The sequence below is a fragment of the Falco peregrinus genome, chromosome 4, assembly GCF_023634155.1.
Source record: "Falco peregrinus isolate bFalPer1 chromosome 4, bFalPer1.pri, whole genome shotgun sequence".
In the NCBI taxonomy this organism is placed as follows: Eukaryota; Metazoa; Chordata; class Aves; order Falconiformes; family Falconidae; genus Falco; species Falco peregrinus.
The window spans coordinates 1,241,326-1,263,616 of record NC_073724.1 but is presented as its reverse complement, the minus strand read 5'-3'; the positions used below and the strand labels follow the sequence as shown (position 1 = coordinate 1,263,616).

At 41.8% G+C, this 22,291-nt stretch overlaps 1 protein-coding gene across 4 annotated transcripts in view; it reads left to right on the top strand.

Moving 5' to 3' along the window:
* Positions 1 to 1,374, top strand: part of IMPG2 (interphotoreceptor matrix proteoglycan 2) — a 60,418-nt gene extending 59,044 nt beyond the window's left edge. For 3 of the 4 annotated variants that reach the window (XR_008746762.1, XM_055801392.1, XM_055801391.1), the window contains 2 exons: positions 54 to 133; positions 1,009 to 1,374. Coding sequence is in view for 3 of the 4 variants with exons in the window: in XM_055801392.1 (XP_055657367.1) it covers positions 54 to 133; positions 1,009 to 1,021 (93 nt within the window). In the remaining variant the exon portion in view is untranslated. Of the gene's footprint in view, positions 1 to 53; positions 472 to 1,008 lie in introns of those variants that run through there. The other variant, XM_055801393.1, reaches the window with a different exon arrangement.
* The last annotated feature ends 20,917 nt before the right edge of the window (positions 1,375 to 22,291 follow it).

The following is a 22,291-nucleotide window of genomic DNA, read 5'->3' as shown; positions in this document are numbered from 1 at the left end:
AGTAGTATTCTAATTTCTACTTTGTACTTACAATTGTATTTCTTGTATTCTAGGAAATTCAGGACAGAATTCGAATTATAGAGCTCTACGCTAAAGACCGTCAGTTTGCAGAGTTTGTTAGGCAGCATCAAGTGTGAGTGAAATATCTTGTCTGGATAACTAACTCCTTTGATGTTTTCTCATGTGGCCTTTACTACATTACTGTAGTTTTTATATAAAGGGTCTAAAAATGCTGGGACAGTGGAAGTTAAGATTTCAACATTATTTCTGAAGAGGTTCAACTCTTTTAAAGTACTTAGAATTGTCAATGTCAAAAGTAGATAGCCCCAGAAGGTATGCTAAAAGCAGTGAAGGGGAATCTCAAAGTTAGTGGGTGTCAGAGAAGCACTGACATCAATTCAGGTCCTTAAAAGTACAGATAGAAACTTTGTAACTCTTCTAGTTTAGTTACTGTTGCCTACTGTCCTATTTTAGTTTATCTTGAGTTCTCAAGACTCGCCAACTAACAGAAAACCAACAGGTCACTAGTACAGTCCTGTCCAGTACTTTGGGCATCTACCATAAAAGAAAGCTTACAATTCCCAGCAATTAAATCAAGCTGAGCCATGTCCTTTGATAAAGCTGATGATGAAAATGGCCATCAAGGAATTAATCATTAGCATGCACACTCTTCTGGACTATATTCTCACTGTAGCAAGTAGCAAATTACAGCTAGCTGTGTTAGATTGAAAGATACTGTAGTTACAATTCCTTGTGATCCCATTAAATATAGCAACAGTAGCAAAAACCTTGTGTTCCAAGATCATCAACTATACTTTTATTTTAATTAAACATAACAGCAGTTCACATTTTTCCATGTCAGTTGTTGATTCAAGATTCGCATCTTGAAAAGGATCAGCATCTGAATTTTCCACAGCTGGAAAACAGTAAGGGCTGTCTCATATAATTCTTGAGTCCGTTGTCTGAAAAAGACTAACTTAATCATTGCTTCTCTGTTTTTCATTTCAGGAAGCTGCTTTAAGCAAAAAAGAAATCCGTAGAATGCATGTGGGAGATAAAGACTACCTTGCTGCCATAGCAATGGGCTCAGATGTAACTGCGAAGTTACTTATAGTCTTAACACTGCATGGATGGATACAGATGTTTTCTAAATGAATGGCTAAAATGTACAGATGTCTGTTTATCTCAATTACTTCTGGCTTTTCTGTGTCAAGTGACATTTTTAAGAGGTGATCACAAGTGGCAAAGGTTATGAAAGTTCATTTTTCTTTAACTCTGAAATGGATAGTGAAAGTTTGTATACAAAACCAAAAAATCTCCTCAGGTAAGAGAAGAATCATGCACAACAAAAATAAAATGCATGTTTAAAATCCATGTCTGGCATTTATCCCCTCACTGGAGGCTACTGTAGTGATTTCACAGGTATAAACCACTAGTGGAAGGAAATACTTGGTTTGCAAGCAAATGATCTGTAGGGGATAACTACTGTGCTAGAATTGTTAGCATTATTTTAAAGCATTCCCATTGTAAACACTAACATAACCTCTCTGAAAAAACTGTTCTTTGGTGCAGCTGCCTGGTGTACATTTTGTCACCTGGCAGTAGCAAAGATAAGACAGCCCTGAGCCTGCAGGCCTCCTAAGGGCCCCCCTAAGCATCCCTGCCGCCTGTCAGTGCCCCTGTGGGGCACCCCTCCTGCAGGACAGTACCCCCTTTTTGAAGCCAGGATGGCTGGTTCTCCAGCTGCTCCTGGCAGACACAGAAGCTGTGTGGGGCACAGAAGGGCTTCCACCACACAAATGTTCTGTGAAACTTAAGTGATGAACATTGACTTTTTTTTTTGTATGTAGACAATTTGTTTGGTATTTTTAAAGTTAATATGCATTATATAGTTGTTGTGTATTTCCCTACCAGCTTATTTTCATAATGGGTTTAATTGTTGAAATAGAAAGATGAGTAGTTTAATGATGAAATACTACAATGGCATTTGTGCCCATCCTTTTTAAAAGTATTAGTGTTTACTCAGTGTTGAATTCAGCCATCTGAGTTTTCTCTACTGAACTGGGCAAACAGCCTGCCATGAGCCCTGTTTCAAAATCAGGCTGTGGCACTGAAGTGCATGCATATTTGGTAGCTATTTGGGAAGGGAAAAAATGAGATTATTCTCAGCTTAGTGGAAGTCAGTGTAGGACTTAAACAGAAGTCAGCCTGTAGCTATTTAAAATAGCTGAACTGAGATGGGGACCTCCATGGTATAGAAATGGAGTTTTATCGTCAAGTTATGCAGAGCGTTCTGACTGCATGTTGTGCTGGGGCTCTGTTTGGTCACCTGGTACCTCTCCTGACACAGCTGTCAGGTTAGGGCGCTAGCAGCCTCACATTAGCTTCTGCTACCGAATAAGGCCAAGTTATTTGTTCTACAAAGCCCGTAGTTCTTGGCCCACATGTGCCAACAGCCACCCGATACTTTTCAGAGTTAAGTGACAGTGAGAGCTATTTACTTGTCTGTCAGCGGTTTAGCTGTAGCAGGTGAATATTTCAGTACAGCTGTGTGTTCTGGAGAACCTCACTGGATCACTTATGTAGTATCTTCTTGCCTTAAGTGGCAGGGAATGGGTATCAGAGCCACACATCTGTCAAAAAAATGCATACATAAACCACTGTAAGCTCAAATAATGCAAGCCAGCAGGAAGTAGTATGGTGCTGCTGACCATCACTGTGACCAGATGTTATGAGACAGAGTTCTGCTGGGTGACCTGAGGGCTCTCAGAGCAGCTGGTCCAAGGTTGCTGAGGCGCACAGCCTGTTCTCTCCTGCCCCTGCGACAGCACGGCTGAGCCATCCTGGAACGCCAGGGCCTGTGATCATGCACAGCGTCGAGAAGCACTGGTCTCAGGGTAGGCACCAGCGTGTGACCTGTTCCTGTGCAGCTGGGCTGCCAGCCTGGGGAGCTGTGGTGCCGTTCTGCTAAGCACAGCAGAGGGTGGTGGCTGGGATCAGGCACGTTTTGAAGGTATTCGAGTATCTGCTGTGCACAAGCTGAACAAAGTCTTGATTACACTGAGTATGAGGCATTTCAGTGTATATACAGTGCATCTTTTCTTTGTGTGTGTGTGTATACATGTGAACATAATGGTATCTTATTTTCACTACAATAAAAAACTATTTCCAAAATATTTTTTCTATAAAATTTATGTAGAAACTATGAGTTTGAAATGCAGAAGGTATCTTAGTCATGATGATTTGTGCATGTAGGATGGCAAGTTTGTTGGGTCTTTTTGTTAGCAAAGGAGTTTAACAGCTTACCTTACTCTTTAAAAAGTGCCAGATGTGGTTCATTATCACTTGCAAGGTCATATTCTGAAAATTCATACTGGAAAGCACATAACTGAGTGCTTTGCTTTCGGTTAAGCTCTTTGCCCATTTTGAAGACATTTCAGCTCTAATCAAGGAGTCGAAACACGTTACTTAAGTGATCTTGAAGCCTTAAACCCACAACCAAACACTCACTCCCTTCAAACTTCTTTAGATAAACTACTTGATGATGCATCTTATAGCACACCAAGAAAGACTAAATGAACCTACTTTCTTTTATACTTTCCCAATCCAAGGCAGACACAAAGAACTCTAATACCCTAACAACAAAAAACCAAAACCAAACAAGCTCTGTGTGGAAATTTACCAGGACTTGTTATCAGTTAACATGCAGTTTCTCACTTGCTAGAATTAAAAAGTGCAGATTTGAATGACTTGGCTTAATTCATGGACATGGACAAAAGCAATTATTGTTTACTGAGCACTGACAGGTCTATCAGCTTCTGTGGCCTCCTCAAGGCTTGAAACAGAAGAAAACGACACCCTGCAGGACACTGGCTGCCCTTGTAACAGAGGATCTCAAACATACAGCAGCCCATGCCAGACCACAGTGCCATGTACCGCAAAAACCACTGGGTGCAAGTTCTGCCTATACCATTTCTGGGGTCTCTCATAGCTTTCCCTTTTACACCTCAAGGCACCAGTCCACAGGGGCAGAATTCTACCATGGCTTGAAATTCAGGCAGAGAACAAGCATTCTGAGCTGCATTTCGGGAACTGTGTGCTTGCCTTTCATTTGGTAGCTTTTTAGTGAAGGACAGAGCCTTACTCAGCTACTCCATATCTTTTGGTTACTCTGTTATGGTCTGGCCTGTGGCTTCATGTACTGCTGGGTAACAATTTGGTCCCAGAAAAGAGATTTCTTCATGACCTTAGAGACAATTATTTTCTCCCAAAACAAGGAAGCATGAATAAAGTTTAGATTAAGAACTTAAGAGCTTAATGGCTAAAATGGAAAAAGTTTTAACAATCAAGACTTTCTAACTCATGTCCCTCATCAAACCTGCTGGAATTAGTTCTTGTTGTGAAAGCTGCAAAAGGAGTATGACAGGACTCAGCACTCTTCCATGTGGACTCTGTGGACAGCAGGCACGCTAAGGTACTAGAGCTCCCTCACAGGGACAGTCATCTCATCCTGTTAAAATACAAAGCAAAATTATTCACCAATATCAATTTGTCTGTCTGTAAGCACTGTAGGATACAGACTGACTTTGTACAGCATAGGAAATAATGATGGGGCATTGTTACTATTTAAGTATTAGTAGAAAGCACAGAGGAATTTCATGGCGCTTTGTTTACTTGAAGTGTACTGTAACACCAGCAGCATTTGTGTCGTATCTTTCCACTACTTAAAGCATCTGTTCACAAACTGGATCATGTAGTATATAACATCCATCCATGCGCTTTGGTTTCTCAACTGAAAAAAAATCCCAAAGCTCTTTCTGAGCCAGGAAAGAAATTTTTTTCATGTGTCAGTCCAAGTGGGAAGGTTTTGTTTTTGCCACATTCCACACTAGCTGGCTCTCCTACTCCATATATTAATGGCCCCCAGGAATTTTAGTTGAGTTCCTGTCCTCCTGGACTCTCGCCCGTGCTGTTTTCACCCTCCTTGCTGGGTCACCCACTGTACTTAGCAGTGGGAAATACACTCGCAGCAGGCAGCTCTGCTTGGAGGATGACAGCATGTTGCAGGACTAAAACAACAGCTTGCCTGAGGTGCTACAGACGTTCAGAAGGAGCCAGCTGAACACCACTTCCAAACCTATGCTTTTAGTTTTCCTGCGTTTCCAATTCAACATAAAACCACATTTTGACTCTTATTTGTTTCAGGATGAAAAATACCCTCAGCGCTGGAATTTTGTGGGATGCATGCCATTTTTTTTTTTCCAATCTATTCTACTGTTAGCAAGTCTAAGGACTATGATTCTGTGTTAAATACATGAGTTGGAGTAAACTGCCTTTTATAAGGGTACCCCCCCTTGTTTATACAACCAAAACAACAAAAAATACTATCTGTCTTGGATTATCGGAGGTTGAAATGTTATTCAAAAGTCTCATATTAAACACAAGTTAGAGTCAGTGTTAACTGGAGTTGCGATTGCATCTCCACAGCTGATTACCAGATGGGGAAACTATGCCTTTCTGGAAAGGATGACGTAGCTTGAACAGAAATGAACGCAGCAACAATAATGGATAAGGCCATACATCAAAACTTTTTGCAATAACAGGGGCATGTGGCTGGAGAAAAAGAGGGCAAGGGAAGAGGCAGAGTCTCAGCAGTGAGCATACAAGCAATCCCAAGATTGAAAGACCTCCATCTACTCACAGGAGACAGCTACAAGGAAATTCACTCAGCTCTACCTAAAGAGGATTACACAACGATTACATGATCTCTTGTCCCAGAAAGGGAGTGGGATGCAAAAGCACTTCTAGCAGCAGCGCAGGGCTTGAGTCTCCTAGTGTGACCTACAGGTAACTGCTGGCTGAGGTTCACTGTTCACAGTTCCAGTCATCTGCTCAGTAGTCCCTGATTTCAGATGGGAAGATCAGAGGGGTCTGATCCACAAAAATGCTTTATGCAGTTCTCCAGTAAACCAGAGACCACTGCACAGCTTGCACAGCTTTGTTTTGTGTTGGTTTTTTTGGTGTGGTATGGTTTTTTTGCTGGGTTGTTTTTTGGGGGTTTTTTGTCATCTTTTGTTATTTCTTATTTAAAGCTTTGATTTGAAAAAACCCAATCAAAACAACCAATCACAAAAAAATAATCAAAAAACCTTCCCACACTTACTTTTTAAGGGTTTGCTTTCTACCTGCTCCCCTTAGGCATGGACGGAAACCCACAGCCCACAGCCAGTGGGAAGGCAGTGTGGTTCTACAGAGCTCCTCTGTAAGGAGTTCTCACTTTGCCCTTCTCCCTGCCACACCAGCATTTACAATGTCAGCTCACCATACTTCCTTTAATAGCATCAAACCAACCAACAACCCCTCACTGAAATACCCTCCCGAGGCTTGCAGTGAACATGACTGGGAGCCTCATACCTGCAAAGATTGACCTTCCAAGAGCCAAATCTTTTGCATTTTGCACACAGCTCCCGATGGGACACATCATGTCTAATGCAACACCAAATACACCAAGCTAACAGAAAGCAGAATCAGTGGGCAGACAACTTAAAAGAGTATGGTTGATGGCAAGTGTTCTGGGGCCATCTCTCAGCACATGACATGACTCCACTGACATTTTTCAAAGGGCAAAGCACAAAGTAAGAGCTTTGCACTTACCTGCCAAGAAAAAAGGAAACGGAAGCTGCTGGTAAGGCGTGTGAAGCAGAGAACCAGCCCACGGTTTGCAGGCAGCACAAACCAGTCTCCAAAAAGGGATCATTTAGCCTGGAAAGAAGGAAGAAAGTCGTGTTAGGAACAACAAAGTAAATCAACAGGTTTTTTAGGGAATTTTTCTGTATAAGGAAGAGGAGAAACACCCCATGATCAGTATAGTTTGATATACATTCAGGTCAATAAGCTGCTCCTGCTTAAGTATCCTTAATGTGGCTTTGCAGAGGGGAAGGCAGAACTCTGACTGTTCCGGCCAGTCAGGCCCCCTGCAACCTGCCACTGCCACATCCAGAGATAAGCAGGGAGGAAGGATTAAGTACAGCATATGTATGTAGCAAAGGAGGTTAACTGGAAAATTTTACTTCTGAAATATTAGCAAGGGGTATGTGTAACCAAGTGTAGCTGAGGTTCTGCAGCTTCACTGCTCAGCACCCATTTGAGAAGTGTCTTGTATCAAGTACCCTCAGTTGTCTGTGAACAAACTTATAAAACATCAACCGTTCCTCTCCAGATGGAGCACCGCACAGTATCGCATGTCATGATATAAAAACCTGATTAGCTGTGCTGACCATTATGTTCTATAAACATAAAACTTCCCACTGTTTAATTATTAATGTGCAAAAAGCAGATAATTTTATAACGTGAAAAACTTGAGCTGGAAATCATGGAGAAAAAAACCGCAAGAAACCCCAGCAAAAATAGGAGAGCTATTCAGCCCTTTAGTACAGAAAACCAAAGATGTGAGTTCTTCAACCCCTGCACAAATCTCTCATGAACATCTTTAAAACCAGCTCTAGTTAATTAAGCCTCCTGACATATGATGGCAAAATGGCCATGCACGGTCCCCATTCTGCTCTGGGAAATGGGAATCCTCAAATCTCACAAAGATTGGTCAGCAAAGGGATGAAATACTAGTTTTTACTTCCTTTTTTTTTTTTTTACCAGATTTGAAAACCAGAAGCATTTATCCAGTTTTAATGTGAGACCATGCAATAACCCACATGCAATTCATTCTGAAAAACAGACCTGGTACAGCAAAATACCATTAGTTACTCTTTGATAGGATTTTCTAAGCTCATCAGCTGTCTTACACAGCTAGAGTTATTTGATCATTTCAGGACTTGTGCTGATCTACACCATGCTTGCCTCAAAACTTTGCCACTCTGAGCTTTGCTCCCTCTAGTTCGTGCAAACAGTATCCAAGGGCTTCAGCTTGAAGGGCCTAATTAGAACTTAGTTCAAATCAAAGAAGCATCCAACCCAGCCCACTAGCAACAGCAATAACTGCTCTACATCTGTGTCAACTGGATCCCACTTCAGGATGCTTTGAGGGTGGGAAGAAGGGAAGAAAAATGGACAAAGGAAAAAGCTTGGTTGCTGTCTGGGTCAGCAACAAGTCAGAAACAAAAGTCTAAGTGAAACTGTAGCAATAGGAAGCAGTCCTGTTCAGCTCTGATTTTAAAGGCTCTTACTAAGGGTAGGATAAAGGACAGATGTGTTTTCATAATAGGAGAAAGAAGCAGAATTTCTTGAACTTTGGAGGAAGCCTGGAGGGACATTTCCACTGCAGGACATGAGACACTCTAGGAAATACTCACTTCAGCTCTGTGTCTGTTTGGTATGTGCACTGAAACATCTGCTCTTTTTTCCATACACACAGCATGGTAAAACCGCAGTTAAAAAAATCTAACCTCTGAAATGAACTATGAAATGAACTAGAGCCAAGGCAAAGAATACCTTCAAACTGGGGGAGGAAGGGCTGAGGGGAAGAGCACTCCAGTGTCTTTCTAGTGCCAAAACTCACAATTTGAAATCTCTCTACCTTTCCACATTTTTTTCCATGAATATATAAAGAAAAAGCAAACTGTTTCAGGGGTTTTTTTCCTCCCACAACATAGGCTGTCGTTCCTTAACTTCCCAAACGAACTTTTCTATTTTTATTATCTCTTATCCATAATTACTGCATACTCAAGACACCTGCCCCCAAACTCCAATCCTTCATGCCACTATGGCAAAATTGTATTTGTAGCAGCTTCCAGACAGTGCTCCAACTCTAAATTTCCTTTGTTCAGAGGCTGAGAACAGGATGTCCTCCTATCAATCCAGTCATGTCTTCACTTTCCATCTTTTTTACAGAAAAAATATTTTAAGAGCTTTTTCCAAAGCAGGTGTCACGGGTTTTGTTTTTAAAATCAAAATGCAGAAGAGCATCTCACTAAGATACAGGATTGTTTTGGTAACTATTTAAGATGCCAGATGTATATTCATTCCCTTCTCATATTCATTCCAATTCAAGGGCATGGCTGTCAGCCTGCACTTCTATACCTGTTGATGTGGGCCAGAGATACTACACTTTCTCCACTTTTTATGGTACTAAAAGGTGACCAAGCAGCCATGTCTGGAGTCTCATTCTCCATCCCAAAAAGCAAGAAGAGATGTATCAGCCTACTCTATAGTTACAAGGTTTCTGGTTGACTCCAGCTGAGTAGATCTCATTTGCAGCTGCCTTCAAAATACCATATGGACATCTGTGGTTCTCCTGAGCATCAGCAAGAAAGCCAAAAGCAACCACAGCCTGCCAAGCAACTGTCAGCTCAGTAAAGCTGCCATATAGTATGTGGACCACAAACAGTCAACATCACACTAGAAGGGAAGACTATTAGCTTAGCTTGGATTCAGGCCAATGGTCTACATGTAGAGATCCTGTGCAGGGTAGTGCAGGCTGAAGTTCAGTGTGGGTTAACTTGCCGCCTTGGGTAAGCTATTCTACACGGACCGTGAGGCCACTCAGCCTGCTTCCAGCACTGAACTAGTCTGTGCCCAGCAAAGAGGGCTCCAGGCCTGTAGCCGCGGAGCAGAAGGACAATACAAGTGATGGCCTGATCAGTGCTGATCCACTGCCTTGATCAGCAACAGAGCTCTGGAAAACCCGGCTGGCTGCAGCAACTGCTAGAGCAGCTGTCAATTGCTGGCCTGGCAAGGAGTGCCCCACAGGGGCAGCCAGCATCCCCCCCTCCACTGCAGCCGCATTGACAGTGTGAAAGAGAGTCTGCCCTCTCAGCAAGACCCTTCTCGTGCCCTCCCAAGAGCTGGGAGGCCAAGCGTGCTCCCCCAGTGACTACAGGGCAGGGCGCTTTGGCTGGGACATGGTGTTCTGGCCTTGCTGGGTGCTCCGTATTTGTGGCATACTCACAGCGCTGTGCTGGTTTCTTCAAGTAGAGGGTGCTGGGCACTGCTCGCTGCCAAGGATGGTAACACTGGAGCAGCAGCTGCAAAACTGACATTTCCCAGTGTCTCCTGAGCAGACAGAACCACAGAGTGTTCTCTGGTTTCAGGGTCTGAGGACAGCTCCCCTCATAGCTTACTACAGAAACCGGTTCCATGACTAACTGCTCTGCAGAAGACATTAACTACTGGTCTTTGCTTCTTAAAGGAAGACTGAATAAAACCAGTCCTATTCGAAGTGTCAGCATAAACCTTGACATTTTTCTTGCTTTGAAATTATTTCTTTAAATCATACTGGAATGCTTAAGCCTATCACTTTTAATAAGCAACTTGTCAACTCAGATATTGACACATTTCTGAAAAATCTGCTACAAGGTGTTTCTGAAGATTAAAAGCTTCTGGTGTTGTCTATACATAAATGGTACTTACTGACATGCTTTTATAATATAAAACATTCCTCAGAAGACTGAGCTGTTCAGCCAAACAGCGTTAATTCAGGCACTAGTGTTTTGTACCTACTGCTGCAATATCCATACTGAAGAAGCAGCTGTTTCAGTAGTGATGAAGTCATGTTAAACTTACTTCCTCATTATGATCAAATTAAACATGGTTTAGTCCTGTTTTAGAGGCAGTGTGTTGCAATCAGGGTGCTTTCTGCGGAAAGCTGGCTGAACATTACCCTCTGGGCACTTGGTAGCCTTAAGAACATCCAGCCATTGAATCCCCAAGCACATCCTATGGCTCCAGAGTTGATCATGGGTGTGTCTCCAAATCTTGTGGTCTAGGTAAACCCCTTCAACACTGACCTCTTCCACAGCCTCTCCCTCCAAAACTGCCACCCACCCATGCAGTCACCAAGGTCCTATCTTTGATATCCTCCCAGTACCTTAAATAAGCCCTGCTCCCTGAACCTCAGAACAGTCTCATCCCAGTCTGGTAGATTCTTACCAGCAGTGATAACAAGCATGGGCCATTGTTCACAATAAAACATTTTTTGTAGTAGTAATTAGATATTATCCACCAGAACACGTATCAGTTCCCAAGTTAGCATACTTATTTGCAGTTTGCCTCTCTGCTGAGGCTGCCAATGACAGTTCATATCCATTGAAGACTGCCATGAGACAACCAGCTCATTTCATGTAAGCCCCCAACTCACTATCCAAGGACAATTAATTTTCTAGTTGGCACTGAACCTCAGGAACACTGACATAAAAAGAACACAAACCCAAATACTCTAAGTTACACTTTATGTGAACATTGTCCACATAAATAAGCACAGACATTAATGAAAGAGAGATGTCAACACTAAAAGGTGTTGAACATTATTTTAGGAATAACTAATGCTTCAGGGATTAACAGTACCATATGGTACCTTTCACCTTCAACTTACTGGTACAAATCCAGCTAGAGTAGCATGGATAAAAACCTTCACCATCTGGTGACTTATTACTTTATGGAAAATAAACAGGTGTTTATTATCTATTACAGACACAAAATCCACCACCATAACTGGAAGTCTTGTTGACTTTCTCAGTAGAGATCAAAGAAAGACAGAATACTCTTCTCCCAGTACAACTAGTCTTATTTACAGGACAGCTGAATGCCAAATACTACTACCACCCACTATCAGAAATTAAAATATGATCTACGATGTTCCCAGCAAGCCTTTTTCAGGGAACAGGAGGATTTATGGCTTTCAAACTGAAATCTCATCTGCTGCTTTCCCCCTGACACACACCCTGCAGCAGCAGGTATAACAATATTCTCCTTCCCTACAAGCTTTACCTTCCTTGTATTCTTAGACCATCACTGCTGTGACAGCACTACTATAAACTATTTCACTATTAGCAGCCCTTGTATCAGTTTTAACAAGGAACTCTGAAGTAATCAGCATCCATACCTCTGTGAGTTCATTTGAACATTATTTTTTTTATTCAAGAGTACCGTTCGAGTTTGAGCTACCTGGTTTGTTTATAAATTTTCTCTCCCATGCTCCAATCTCTCCCTATGAGTTAGAAAGATTTAAAATTATCATTATTACTTATTATTATTATTGTATGAAATGTGCAATTACTATTAGTTTTAAACTTAACAGCAACAGGTACATAAATATCCTCTGAGTTTCCTCTTCTCAATTTATGTGGAAATCATGTTTTGTATAGCAGAATTTACTGGCTGTTTAATACATCTTATCTTTGTTAGCAGCATATGGGAGCTTCTCTGAATAATGTTGAGACTGGAATAGTCAGAAGATAATTTGTTTGCCTTCTTTAAAGCTCTGTTTTTATCCTGGACCAAGTAGTGCTGTTTTGGCTAAGACTGAATGCAGCTACTTTCACATCACATAATGACCAGGAGCACAAATCACATCAGAGAAATCTCTTAAGGTTCCTTGGCAAATCTGCACTTGTTTTGTAGCCTCTTAATAAAAAAACCAGGTAACAGTAAACATTCTTATTTCATTATCCCACATACAATTTGAACCCTACAGAGCACAAGCATGGTAATGCAAACCAGAGACTTTCTATTACTCCTCCTCTGACTGTTTTATCAGTATGAATAATGTATGTCAGGTAGAAAACAGCTAGAGATAACTAAGAGAGATTTGTTAAACTGAAGATCTGCCAGAAACATCATCCCACAAATCGTATTTTGTCTCTTGCTATGCCAGTCACGCTAGCTCCCCAGTCTGACCACCTGTGTATGGATGCGCTGTCTGGGAGAGCTCCCTGTGGAAAACTTTCATGCATTTGCTAGAATTTCCAGGTATCTTTGAGCTTTTATCCTTACTCTGTCAAATACACACATACTAAAGTAAAGCATCAGTGACTGCTAAGTCGCTGAATATTCAGGGCCAAAACCAGCCTATAGAACAGAGAACATTTGCATTACTTAAAACTGACCAAAGCTCCAGGCCCTATTAAACACAGCGTGCACCTAGGCCTCTGTAACAGCTTCTTGGAGACATTCACTTCCACTTCTTGTATGGTATTGATTATACAGCTGCTGAACCACAGTGAAGTCCTGGGTGAATAAATGTGCAAGGTTTCAAGGGGAGCTGCCCCCGAAACTAAGTGCAATGCATAAACAGTTACTCAAGAATTTCAAGAGGACCAGAAAGCACATGGGTCCAGAAGCTGTCATGCCCATCACTCCCTGCTAGAAAGACTCAACCCATTTGAGTATTTGCTTGGTACTTATCCATTTAAGATTTTAATCTACAGCCTTTGCCCTTCAGATTCTTCTACATATTTGTGGTACAGACAGAAGGCAAGACTGAGACTGCTTAACTTGAGCCTTGCTTTCAGACACCTTCCTTGTTGGTCCTGACAAGTTTCCCGTCTCTTGTCAAAATCTGTCAGCTGGTGCACTGCTGTAGGTTGCCTTCCTGGGCCGGGGGAAGCCATCTGACACCTGTTTAAATGCAATTACAAGCTGGCTGAAACTAGATGGACTTCTGAAAGAGAGATAAATGGAACAGTCTGCTTTGAAAAAGACCGCAAAACATCACACGCTTGCACTGCTCTAACAAAAAGTAAACCAGGAGCTATGGGAGATACCAGGGACTCTGTGTTGTCCCCACAAAACCAGCTCACCAAGGCAAACCAGGTGGCTTATCGGAGGCTGCATGAAACCAAAGCAAAGCTCCCGAGAGGTCTGGTAAGCTGTCCATTCCACAGGAAGGTAACAGTCTAAGCTATCAGTGCCTTCCCACAATTTCCAGCTCCTCTGGGACCATGCTTCCCCAAAGGCATTTCCAAAAATGCTTTTACAGTCCACTGAGAACTCATCACTGCTTCATCTGCACATTGCAAAGACCCCTGCAGTAAACTCTTAGAAGGCTTCTGGTCCATGTAGAGGCATACGTCATCATAACCATCGATGCAGTTAGATTCTTCTGGGCAAGCTTGAACCCAGATTTCAGATCTAGGTGCTCATTTGATTTACTTTCGTAGTAATATACAAAGAAAACTCTGTAATCAGGCAGGTCCAGATGCTAGCTTTTCGGACCTTCACTTCCACAGGAAGTCCTCAGCCTGTGGAACTGCCCATGAAACAAAAGAGCCCTCAGCAAAGGTAGGGTGGAGCCTACAGGCAAACTGGATCACTCAAGCATCCAGTATCAGCCACCCTAGAAAGTCTGGGTAACACTGGCGCAATTGCAGAGGCTGCTAAACCTACTGAAAAGTGCTACTTTGCCCCTTCTCCCTGTGCCCACCTGGGCACTTCTGCTGCCAGCATGCGTGCCACAGCCAGAGGTTACCCAGCTCTGTGCTCAGTTGAAGTGGGGAGCCCACACCACCAGGAAGCCCAAGCCCTCACAAGCATTTTTAGCTGTATCCTATCAACCAGCTGCCCACCTGGCTTCATCGGTGCCAACGCTGGCAAAGGGGCAAGGAATGCTTTCTGAGGACAAGGGATGGTGGGACTTCTCTTTTTGGCAGTGACCTTCATGTCTAAGGTGCAGTTTCATCATCAGCATAAGTCACCGTGGATGCTTGGTACCTGACCGGCAGACCACACAGCCAATTTTTTGTATGAACACCTCTACACTACTTGCTCATTTGCTTCTTCAGTATTTTACAATACTCTGTTCCAGCCCTCTAAGTGGGATCCTACCAATACCTCAAACTATCAGAATATCTGAGGAAAACAATCTGACTCCCAAATCCAGAGTTCTCCTTTTTTGTACTGAGAAGGGGAAGCACAATGGAGAAAAGTACTTTCACACACATGTTCACATACAGTTTGAGGTTGGGATTTCCTTTATCTTAGTTATTGAAGACAAAGTCTGCAGGACTGCAAAATCTTTTCATTCATCAATGACTCAAAAACATGGATACAAGTATGCCTAGACTTTATGTGTCCAGTTAATCCTTTTACCTCAGTTTCCAGGTGAGGAGGGGGAGAATAAATAAATAAATAAATAAAAACTTCCAATGCGGATATTCTTTTTGATGACACGCAACTATCAACCAAGCAACTGCAGACTGCAGTGCTATTAGATGTACCAGAAAACCTTCACAGAAAAAAGGTGTGTGCTAATGGCACATTCTCTATTTGTCATCTCCTTGCCCCAGTTTCTCTTTTAGTTTCTGACTATTCGCTCTCTCCTTTACTTTTCTCAACTTCTCCCACTCCTTAGCTGCATTTCTTACAGTATGAGCATAATCTTTCATTTTCTCCCTTCAAAAAGTAGGACTTGAATGAGTCTTGCAGACTGAATGGCACCAGATGTGATTCTCTCATGTCCTATCTCAGGTGTCTCAAACTTAAACACTACTTATATCCAGTTGTCTTTCCTTGATCACATTGTTAGGCCATAAGTTCATCAGCATGAACTAATTTGAAAAAAAAAAAAAAAAAAAGGACTAAAGGTGGCTGGCTTGCTATGCACCTGTAGTAAGAGAAGTCATCTGAAACTGGACGCATCTTCACCTTGCATACAAAGGCATTTAACAAGACCCAGTGACCTGATGTTGAACTTAGAAAAAATGCTCCACAAATGAGAAAGCAGTATTCCTGTGTTTAATCACGCAGTGGTTCTGGAAGAGTTGTTCATATCCTGGACTCACTCCCACTTGGAGTCCTCAAATCCAGATACTTCCCCGCTACAGCTTTCTGAAAACGAACACCTGAATCTAACTTCCAAGAGAAAACTGTGATGGCCACTCTCAAAGGCATCTGACAGCAATACCTTTTGGCATAAGCATGTGTACTTCGTCCTTGTCCTCATTTGCACCCCTGATGCAGCTCCCCACACAAAATTAACATACTGATTCAGCCTTCACCATCTGTCCTCATCAGTTTTTGGCAATTCTGCCTTACATTCCGTACATTACTACCACGATATAGATGAGCCTCAGGGTACAGAAACACACAAAACTGGGTTTACTAGGCATACAAATCAGGATATCTGTGTAATATGCGTACAAAACCGTAACTTTGTACACACAGAGAGCTATTCCAGCCAGCAAGCTTGCATTGTCATGTTCGCCAAAAGAGAGATGAAAAGAAGGACCAAAGAGGACCAAGCTACTGAAAGTTAAGGCATGCAGACATACACATGTTATGCTGGAAGTTTCCCCAGTGGCTCAAGATTCTTACTTCTGTTATGTCCAAAGGGCAATTCTTCCCTCAAAAATTTTATCTACTCACATAGCTCAAATACGAATTACACAAACTGTTCGCAAAGGAGTCAGGTTTTGATTCATCTTTTATCAAGTCCTGTATCCCGAGTTTTGCATCTTCCCCTCCTCCCCAGCATTCTGTAATGGTTTTAATACAACATGGTCAAAAATAATTTCAGATACTCCTTCTTTAGAGATACCACAGTTGTGACACTGAGCACAGCGTCTCTGTGTCTTTATCGCCTCTCCAGCCCATGCCTACTATTTCTTTCCCCAGAATACCTATAGAATCTAATCTCTCTCATCACCTGATCATTTTTCCTTCCAGCCCCATAACACTCTTGACCGTGACAGCCACCAAAGTTACCACTGGCCTTTCTATACTCACCTCAACTCCTCAGAGCTATTCAATGTAGTACCACTAAGATAGTTAACACTAGCTGGCAGCTTCAGTTACACTTCCCTCACTGATCTGCCACTTTCACAAGCTTTGCAGCTCTGTCAGGGCTCATCCTCTGTCTCCAGAGAGAGACTTACCTGCTCTTCCATTTTACTGCTTCACTGTACCCCCATCCCATGCCATGTTGTTCCACCATCCTTTTCTGTCCACTGTCTGCATCACCCCCAATAGAAAACTCTTGCCCACAACTGTCTGTAGAGATTTCCCCGTCCTCCTCCCTATCTGCTCTTTGAACTACTTTTAATCATGATCACCCACTCCTACTCCACAAACACACTTCTCCAGCAGGAAACCTACACAACAGACCTGTCCAAGTAGTGTCACTACTTAAAAAACCACACCACCACCAATCCAAACTTACCAAGAACGAAGAAAACCACTAAGAAGGTTAAGAAAAGGAAATCAGACTCCTTTATAATAACACACAGAACTATACCCCATTACAAGTTATATATAAATATATATATATACACATAAACACATCATTCTCATATTCTGAAATTACCTCTAGCCTTGTATGTTTAGTTTTCAGAATCGTGAAATTTTCTCTACTCTGGCCCACAGTCCCAGCCCTGTCATCGGCTTTCTAGGTTATCTTAGGCAAGTTACTAAATACCCGGAAGTCTGGAGCACGTGGTTCCTCTCTATTAGAATCAACAGAAGTACTCAGCTGGCTCAGATTCATGGTAGGGCAAACAATTCTGATCTGTATGCATGTTTCCCAATCTATTACATTTGCTCCTCTACTATATGGACAGGGGTCCATCAGTGCCTCATCTGGGTGCTGAAGACGGCAATTAAACACTTGAGGAAGGTTCACACAAAAGCTGTACAAATGAATTGCAGTACAAGAGCAAAGCTAAAATCCAGCAAAACCCAACAAATCTGGCTAACAATAAACACAAAACAAAGCAGAGAAACACCTCAAACCCTAATTGTGAAGGACAAATATTTATGAAAGATCCTGTCAGCTACCAGACATGTATTACCTCTCCTCCAAGTTGCACCTAGAAAATTCTCTGCGTTTGTATTGTTCACCCTGTGTCTCATTAACCACGATGTCAATGTCTACAGCAAGCTGTCAAGTGGCATAACTAATAACTATTGTCTGAAAACCTGCATACTGAATCACCAGCAACAATAAAGGACAAAACCTGGCCAAACTACACTTCAATTTTCATTGATCCTTCAAGGACAATGAGGAGAGCAGATGGTTTATCATTCCTGCATAGCTCCTGAGTAAAGAGAGCTGATCCACTTATTTAAGAGTCTTACCTCCTGTCAGCCCTGTGTTTGGGAAATGGCATATTGCAAGGTTTCCCCTTATTACAAGAATGCTTTCCTGACAGGCCTGGAAAAATTTAAGCTTTCCTGTCAGTCAGATGAGCCCTTTTATCCCATTTGGCAACAAACCTTGAACAAAAATAAACTGCCATCTGACTAAGCAACTGTGAGACTGAAAGACACATGCTGGAATGCAACTGATCTGAGTATTAATCAGCTGATGCCTTTCCAGCAACATCTTACAACTGCTGGGAAAGCATATGAGACTTTCAACAGTGCACTTTAAAAAAAATAATAATTAAAAGCGAGCACTAGTTTTGGGGATTTTGTGGGGTTGGTTTGCTTTGGGGGCTCTTTTTTTGAGTGGCTCTACTACAGCTTCCCTGTTTTAAAGAAGGCTTGTTAACTTGAGCCTTCTCCGTGAGTTCTGTGTAGAAAGTCCCATGCTATTTTCTTTTTACCTTTTGTGCTTCTCTCTCCCCTTTAACTTTTTGGGACTGAAGGGAAAGATAACAGACTCAAAAGCAAATGTTGTTCAGAAGGCCTAGAAGACTTCTGCGTAAAGCCTGTTTGATGTAACACATACCAGTCCACCAGTTTGGCATATGGGAATGACCAATGCTTGCTATTAGGAAGGTAATAGGACAAATAAGGATCAGTCTTTGTGATAGTAACCAAGGTGAAAGAGACACTTCCTTTACGGAGTCTAAAGTCTAAACTTCATCAGTTTAGTCTTCTGAATCGCGTAACCTTGAAGGAAGTTAAGTGAGAGCAACCTGCTGACATGAAGTTTGAATTTATCCTATTACTTCAGGCCAAATAAAAATCTGTGGTAACTCAAAATAACATGACTTTACAACTATCAAATTCTAACAATTTTAAAGCATAATCTCTGAGAAATCTTTGATGCAGGTATACAGAGCGTAACTCAGGAAGGTTATGCTTCACTGTCAAACTCCACATTCTGGACCACAGAGAAACACTTGCCTGCCTTCTCAACACTGCTTCTACCCTTTCACTGTCAAATGTATGCGAGCAGAAAACCCACAGCACAGAGTTACCTCTGCAGGAACTTTTGGGCTACTACTTAACTGAGAAATTGCAATACTCTTTTGCTCATGCTTCTCCAAGTAATTCAATTATATACTTCTATAAATAATAATTATAATAAGCCTTATATTTTTGACTGTTATTGTTGTGCCTTAGAAGTGTATTAGACAGGGTACCTGCACTTCAAAGAACCAGCATATTCTTTTAGTTAGGAAACAGCACAAGTTTGGATGCATCAGGAAAGGAAAAATTCATGGAAGTAGCCAGTATCTACTGCCGTAAGGACAGACCACAGACTAGACTGTTACTTCTAAATTACTATGGAAGACTCCACTGCAATGATAACTTTCAAGAAAAATTTAAACAAATGCTGTATTAGATATGAGAGGAAAAGCCAGTTTCGCAGAGAACTGTGGAGATAGTGTTCATTTAATTCACTTATGCCACATGATGATCCACACTGAAGGGAAGAGTGGGAAGAAGAAAGTTCCTAACTTTTACTATCACTCACCCTGTTATTACTAGATTGTCTTAAAGCCATGTAATGGTCCTCAACAAGACTAGGTAAGCAATTAATTCAACATATCTCCAGAAAACTACCATGTATTTATAGTATTTCACAGCAATGTGAATTATAGTGGAAAGTATGTCTCTCTCTCAGTCCTCTGCTCAAACATTTGAGGAGAGAAAGACATCTCCAAGATGTAACTACAACTAGTTTAGGGAAAGCTGCCACTTTCTACTCAAACTTCACAACAGAAAAATTCTGACTGGAAACTGCACGTCACTGACTGATCCTTTGAATGCTGCGAGAAGGCAAACAAAACATTTACCATTTTGCAACAGCGAAGAGCTAAATTACTTGCATAATCCATTTGCCACCATACAGGAAGTTTTGTTTACCTGTCTGCTTTTTTAAAACTAATAATAACATACTTTTGTAAACAAAATTGTAGCAACCAGTTTGATACAATAGTTAAAGTCTCCCTATTCTGCCTACTCCCCATGTGAACATGGTGATTCATTTGTGGTCCACATACACAATTTTTTTTAATCAGGATACCAAAAAAAGGAGGGTCTTAATAATTTTCTTCCAAGAATCACATTTTGCTACCTAGAAGAGGAAGGTCTGTAAAAAGCAAATGTATATATTAAAAAAGGAAGAGATGCTCACATCACAGCAAAAATGGGAGCTCCCTTTTTCTCCAAACACTCTAATCTGTTAGCAGGAAGGTCATTTTAGGATTACTGTAGTATATACTTTCCATTAGCTGGGAGCCTCCTGCTCACCCATATGCTGCTTTTCCTTTTAAGTGCAGCAAGGACTATTCATCCTAGTTGTGGGGCTGCATGCAGTCGAACTAAATTACTGCATTTGTGCTGACAAGGATCAAATGAACATGTAGGGTCAAAAACCCCTGTAGCTGCTGAGCTAATTATAGCAGGGGGGTGAGTGTGTGTATGTGTGGACAGGGATGAGAGCTGGCATGCTGGACTTAAGTGGTGTGAGTAAATCTGCACAACCATAAACTGCAAGGATTTATTGCAATGCAAATGCTAGCATAAGAACTTCAGTCACAACTGTGTCCTAGACCAAGAACATAGGGTATGTAAGCTGTTGATTGTAACACGTTCTCAGCTTTCGGCAGCACGAGTAAAAAGAGCATGTCCTATTGCTGATTTTTCTTCTATTTTCTTCCGGCACCTATTTAGGTGAGTGGGTGGGTGGGTGCGTGCACTTTCCAGTACTTGTCTTTCTGGGGATACGCTTTTCATCAGCTCTGAAAGCTGTGTTCATCAGTATGCTTTGAGAGGCAGCTGAGAGGAGAGACAAGTCGGGAATGTGGGTGTCTGATGGCCATACAAGTAATAAACCAGAAAGTTTTACAAGCTTCTAGTCCAGACTGGCCACCACCCTTTTTCCTCTCAGTTTGAGTGACCCCCATGTAGTGGTTGGGCAAAAAGTTCTATTACAAGGAACACCTCTGTTATCAGCCTGGGTCATTCTGTGATGTACTACAGATTTCACTCAAGGAACTAAAGTACAGTAATTTCCACTACAGAATTGCCTAGGATGCCTAAGTGGCATCCTGGCAATGTATAAGCCCCTGATTAAATATACAGCTTAAATAATATATACATATTTATAAATATATATATATCATGTATAAACATACAGCTTAAAAAAGAATACATCCATTGGTAAACTTGCCATTATTTCAAAAGGGTGTGTTCGAAGCAAGTAGTACTTGAGACAGTGCCCTGCTGACCCACAGATTGGCTTCCCATAACTGGAAGGCTTACTTTAAGTTCTACATGTTCGTTGGTCATGCAAGGCCAATATCATCACAGAAGTAGCATTTAGTTCCTACATCATTACACAGTAGTGCAATCACTGCTCCACAACCTCCTTCTGGTTGCATTTTTGCTGTTTTTCTTGAAGATTTTGACCGGCAAATTATTCTTGTAACTCACACACACAAATAAAAAATAGTTTTAACCCCTCCAAAGAATCCACAATATAGAAAAACCCAACTCAACCAAACAAGAAATCTTGCTGTCCCATCCCAGTCAAAAGAGCAAGAAAACCTAGTATGACAAAGGATTCTGTAATGCCTTTTTTTTTTTAACTTAAAAATTACTTTTTTTAAGCTTCACCCATTTTTACTAATCCAAGGCATTTTTGTGAGTCCCAAATTGTATTTTTACATATTCAAGGGTAATAAAAGGACTTATACTAGACTATTCACTATGTCTGTACTGCAAAACAAAGCCCGATGCAGAAACTTCCAAACAAAGCGGGGTTGTACCACAGCCAGACTGCAGCGCCCACCTAAATGCTGAAACAGCACAGAGCTGCACACCAGCAACCTGCAGCACCTGGGGCTAACAGCACGCTGACACAGTGACATCCAGCTCAAAATGGGTACAGCCTCCACCCGGGCAGGTACACTGTGCCCTCACGGCATGATATGCTCCTGCTTACTGGAGTGCCAGGCAAATGAAGTATCTCAGCACTCAAAACCTCTGGCCCAACTCACCAAGTTATTTGTTGTACCCACAGCTAAAAGCCTGCAGCCACAAAAGGACTGGGAAAAACAGAAGCCTCGTGCTTCAGTCTTAATCCAATCCCAGGATTAGGGATTAAAAGCACAGGCTTTCACGGCAAAAGCAAACAATCTGTTTCGGTTTGTTAAAACTTCATGTGAAGAACAGACAAACCAATACTGGTTCTTGCCACTTGAAGATGCTGGAGTACTGAAGAGCTTCTTCAGACAGTATCCAGCTGCACACAGAGACGAAGACTTCAGAAACACCTATGTCACAGAGCATATGGTAAGAATGGGGCGAAGTCCCACCCCTGCTACCTCTCTTAAAGACTCTCACCTCTTTTTGCTCCCTGCAGTTGCATCCTTCAACTAACTCCCCTCCC